The sequence below is a fragment of the Sinocyclocheilus anshuiensis genome, unplaced genomic scaffold, assembly GCF_001515605.1.
Source record: "Sinocyclocheilus anshuiensis isolate Anshui unplaced genomic scaffold, SAMN03320099.WGS_v1.1 scaffold337, whole genome shotgun sequence".
NCBI classification, from domain to species: Eukaryota; Metazoa; Chordata; class Actinopteri; order Cypriniformes; family Cyprinidae; genus Sinocyclocheilus; species Sinocyclocheilus anshuiensis.
Genome location: NW_015537968.1, coordinates 212,682 through 218,042, shown reverse-complemented (window position 1 = coordinate 218,042; position 5,361 = coordinate 212,682). Strand labels below are relative to the sequence as shown.

General features: G+C 37.4%; 1 protein-coding gene across 1 annotated transcript in view; it reads left to right on the top strand.

The window, feature by feature from the left end:
• Positions 1-2,484: 2,484 nt before the first annotated feature.
• Positions 2,485-5,361, top strand: part of LOC107669199 (arachidonate 12-lipoxygenase, 12S-type-like) — a 9,735-nt gene continuing 6,858 nt past the window's right edge. Inside the window, exons 1-5 of the mRNA XM_016461338.1 lie at positions 2,485-2,637; positions 3,782-3,925; positions 4,427-4,631; positions 4,732-4,813; positions 4,913-5,035. Coding sequence (XP_016316824.1) covers positions 3,782-3,925; positions 4,427-4,631; positions 4,732-4,813; positions 4,913-5,035 — 554 coding nt within the window. The 5' untranslated portion in view covers positions 2,485-2,637. The remainder of the gene's footprint in view (positions 2,638-3,781; positions 3,926-4,426; positions 4,632-4,731; positions 4,814-4,912; positions 5,036-5,361) is intronic.

Below are 5,361 nucleotides of genomic sequence, written 5' to 3'. Positions count from 1 at the left end.
CTCGCAATTGCGAGTTTATATCACGCAATTCTGAGAAAAAAAAGTCAGAATTGCGAGTTTGTATCGCAATTCTGAGAAAAAAAAAGTCAGAATTGTGAGATAAAAAGTCGCAATTACCTCTTATTTTTTTATTCAGTGGCGGAAACGGGCTTCCATAATGATGATACTGTAGTCACAAGTATTCAAAAGTGCTTTTATCAGTTGGACGATGAGTAATGTGTTTTGTGGCCTCTTTTTTTGTAATATCATTTGTGCACATAACGTATTCTTGGCATTGTTTAAAAAAATCATGCAATAAAGTGGATCTGTTATGGAACTTTTTTCATGGATTCTGTAGAAATTAGACGGTATCCTTGCTATGTTTTAGGTGAAGTAGATTTAACCACAATTTGAATGAAATCAACATGTTGTAATGGGTAACTGATATTAAGTGTTCTCCAAAACAATCTTACAAAACAGCTGCTTGGCGCGAGACGTCCACTAAACGGTGAACTCTGCAGACATGGCATGCAAAACAAGGCCACAGGATTGCACTCATTATCCTATAGAAATTAATTTCCTGAACTCTGGTCCTGCTTCTCCCTGACTTCCTGAGTGTTTTTTTGGTGTTTCAGTATATTAATTTGTTCCTTTTAAGTTCTCATTTGAAAGGACAGTGTGTTTAGATAAAGCGCAGTTCTCCGCGTATATCAACAGGACACCAATTTCAGAAGTCAGAGATCATCGCGTGTTTAATGATGATGTGATACGATACCACAGCGTTCCTCTGTAATATCTCTTTTGCAAAAATGCATTAGCTAAGCATATAAAATGAACTTTTCCACGACATTATAATTTATTGAGATGCACCTGTATATCACTGTCTTGAATGTGGTTTCACTTTCAAGATATGTTTGCTTTGTGTGTGTGTACTTTATGAGGTTAAATGTTCATCTACACAGCTTTAAGTTTCTGCACAACTGTTCAAAAGTTTGGGGTTGGTAAGATTTTTTTTTAAAGATTTTGAAGTCTTGCATTTATTTGATGAAAAATACAGTAATATTGTAAAATAATATTTAAAATGAATGTATTCCTATGATGAAGCTGAATTTAGCAGTTGTTTATTCCATGTCACATGATCCTTCAGAAATCATTCTAATATGCTGATTTGGTGATGAAGTAACATTTCTCATCATCAATGTTGAAAACAATTTTGCCGCATAATATTTTTGTGGAAACCGTGATGCATTTTTGTTCAGAATGAATGGATGAATCTTTGATAAAGTTAAGAAAAACAGCATTTATTTGAAATGGAAATCTTTTGTAACATTATGCTTTCTTGCTGTTGTTTGACCCCACACTTTTGAACAGTAGTGTACATCAGCCTGCCTTAAAATAACACCAGAGGACAGCTAGCAGACACGGGAACGTGCTTACATGTACTTCCTCAACACCAAATACATTTTGCATATATTTCAGCCTTCTGCCAACACTAAAATACCATTATAAGTGTGCACATGCTGGACCGTAAAGTTTTGAAACGTTTTATTTTATACTTTTAATTCCCATATTAATATATATTCAATATCAAAACTGAGACGATTACATAATGTGAAACAGACCACTGGAAAAATAAGCGAAACTTCTTAGTCAGAATCCAGGGGCCTCATTTATAAAACGTGCGTACGCACAGATTTGATCGTAGAGTGTGCGTACGTAAAAATCCACGCCAACGTTCATATGTATAAAAACGGTCTTTGACGTGGAAAAGAGCTTGGCGCAACGTCAGGGTCTGAGCAGACGTACGCACTTTTGTTTGCCCGAGTTTTGGACATATAAGCCATTCTTGCCGCTTGTAAGAGTTTTGGACATTGTCAGGTGCTCTTTTATAAGGCAATGACATTAATTAGACATCGTTTACAAGGCGGAGATCTGAAACTGTTCAGCTGCGCACAATTTCAAGATCATTGCAATTTATAGATTTCACATCTAAAAGTTCGTTCTATGAATCACACGTACGCACTTTGAAAAATGATCGTAAAATCAAATTTAGGATGCTTTCTACACAGTATTTTATAAATGAGGCCCCTGGTATTTGCCAGTGCCCTGTTAAAAAGGGAAAGTATTGCTTGTAATTCCTCACAGAACGGCCGCCTTTAGATATAAACTCTTTGTAGTGACAAACTGTAACACTATGACCTCTTGACTGAAGGGTTGTTAGAAGCCTGGTTGAAATGTGAGACGTACAGTTCACGTTACTGTGAAAGTTTCATATAGGCTTCAAGTTGAGTACAAAAATATTCTTATTGTTAACTTTGTGGTTTTTCTGTGAGCTACCCGCTTCATTGACGCGGATAGCAAAGAAAAAATGAATAAACAAATGAGGAGGTTGAAATATCAGCCCATAGAGGACTATGACGAAAAGGGCTAAAGAGGTGGGAAAGGAGGTATGAGGGAGGAGGAGACCAGTAGAGACGGGACATTTCAAAGCAAATATCTGCCCGATTCAGTCAGTGAAACTGGAGGGTCAGTGAACAGCCAGTTTCTGACATGAAAGAAGGAAACTAGAGTCAATTGAGAAAAGAGGCAATAGAAACTACAGCAGAGGAGCATAACAAAGATCAGATTTTCACCACCGCACTTTTCCACAGAGAAGAGGTAACTTTTTGTCCAACTATTCTTTAGATTCTTCTCTCAATTTATTGTATTGGAACATATTTAAGTAATCAATGAGTTTCTAATGTTCACTGTTGATTTAAGTTAAATCTAGTGTTTGGTGAAACACACTGGTAAAAACTTTATGAACCACTGTCAATTGGAATAACTAGTCTAGGCACGTCTTTAGGATATTTTAAGTCCTTCAAGGCATGATGGTCAAAATATGACACTTCTGTCTGTATCTAAGCTTTTAGGCTATGCATGTGTGTCTGTGCGCTATATGCAAAACTATTTCTATGCACCTGTACAGAGTGCAATGGCACATCAGCAGAGGCGGACAAAGTACTCAACTCCATTACTTGAGTGAAAGTACAGATACTGCTGGTCAAATATTACTCCATTACAAGTAAAAGTTGTAAAGACAGATTTTTACTCAAGTAAAAGTACAGAAGTACTTGCTTTTAAAAGTACTTAAGTACCAAAAATTAATTTCCTTTCTTATGTCAATGCACTGTTTTATTGTTGTATGTAATACTTGCAATAAATTATGCATTAACTAATATTAAAGCTTATTATAACATGTTCCCTTCAATTTCTCTTTGCTAGACTGTACTGTCTTAATTTTTCTACTGTAAGTACCACATCCACAATGCACTAGCTTGAATTATATTGTATTTGTATTGTTACAACAGGGGAAGCTCACTAGATCGAATTGCGCTTAAGTGTCTACCTGCACTTGAATCTTTTAATACATTTGATAATACATTAAGGGTTTTCATTTTTTTACGAAGCCCTATGCTGATTTGTTTGTAGGTGTGTCTTGGTTTCATGTTTAAAATTAATCGCATCTATTATTCTGTGAAAACAGGTGATATAGCCCTGGGGAGATCATTCTTGTGCAAGAAATCCTTTTCCAGTCATTCTTGTTTTCCACTTTCACTTCCACCATACATTGCTCGCTTCTGTAATCGCCCAGTGCAGACATAAACTGATTGCACAATACTGTGAGGAAACAGACTAACATCTGTTAGACATTTCATGTGACTGCAAAAAGAATTAAGCATCTGAGACTGCTCTGAGACTATGACTGAAACAGTGAAAATATACTACAGTTTGATCAGCATTTGTATGTGCATGAGTGCAGATGGAGTACAAAGTGACAGTGGCCACCGGGACCTCAGAATATTCGGGAACCAATAACTATATATACGTGACTCTGGTTGGAGAGAGAGGAGAGAGTGAGAGAACCGTGCTGGACAATCCAGGCCTAGACTTCTGCAGAGGAGCGGTGAGTAAATATGCTTGTGTGCTTATGAAAACTGTTAAATCTATTAAATATAATATGTATTCCTTTTTCTTCCGTCGAGTGCAGTAGAGTAGATCTTTTTTTAAATGTAAAATTATTTTAAATAGTATAAGTAAAGCATTTACCATCCTATTTTACAACAATGCCAATGACAAATGATCATAAAGTTATTGAAAATAATCACATTTCCATTAAAGTAAGAAAAAAAATATTTAAAAAGATTTTGAAATCATTCATCTTCGGAACAAAAAATTAAGATATTTTTGATGAAATCCGAGAGCCTTCTGACCCAAAAGCTCTCGGATTTCATAAAAAATATCTTAATATGTGTTCTGAAGGTGAACGAAGGTCTTAGGAGTTTGGAACGACATGTTGATGAGTAGTTAATGATCTAAATGTACAAAATGTGAAATGAGCAATACTGGTTAATAATAGTGAATTAAAACATATCTAATATCGAAATATATTCCCATGATTTTATAGGTGGATGATTACACAGTTAAAAGTGCTGCTGATTTGGGTCCCCTGATACTGGTGCGCCTGGAGAAGCAGAAGTACTGGGTGGAGGATAACTGGTTCTGCCGTTATGTTAAAGTCAGTGTACCTGGAGAAAGATGCAGCTATACTTTTCCCTGTTACCGTTGGCTAGTGGGAGATAAAGTGGTAATAGAGCTCAGAGAAGGCACAGGTCAGTTATATTGAACTGCACTTGCAGTAACAACTAAGATTTAAGATCAAGATGAAACATACAATACAAAACACAACTCTGGTTCCTTTTTCTTTCATAGCCAAAAAGATCAGTGATGACACCTTGCCACTGGAGATATCTCACAGAACGGCAGAGCTTCTGGAGAGGCAGAAAATATACAGGTCTTCATGGAGCTTGCATACACTGAACTTATTACTGCATTCTTTATAAGGAATGCACTTCTCACAAATCCCTGTTGAACTCCGTGTCTCACCTATCAGATGGCTTGCATGGGCCCCCGGCATTCCAAAATGCATTGATGCCAAGTCAGAGGCTGATCTCCCGCAGGACGTTCGCTTTGACAACGAAAAGCGCAGTGACTTTGTGGGATCCCTTCACTATGCGTGAGTAAAAATGCAGTACAGATTTTGCTGTGCACATGTGACTTGATATTTTAAGGTGCATAAGTTGGTGTATTCCCCTATGTATCAATGTATCATTTAAAGGGGTCATATGAGAGTCCAGCCCGGGGTCGTCACATGTGGTTGCCGCAAACCCGCCGTTCTCAAGCCCGCCGGCCGTTCCTCACTCTAGCCGGCCGCTGCTCACTCTAGCCGGCCGTGTGTGACGCTGTGTGTTTCGTTGTGAAAACGAAACTGTTTGGCCTTCCAAAAGAGGACACAACTAGAAATCAGTGGTTAAGTTGTATTTACAACACTGTTCCAGAACA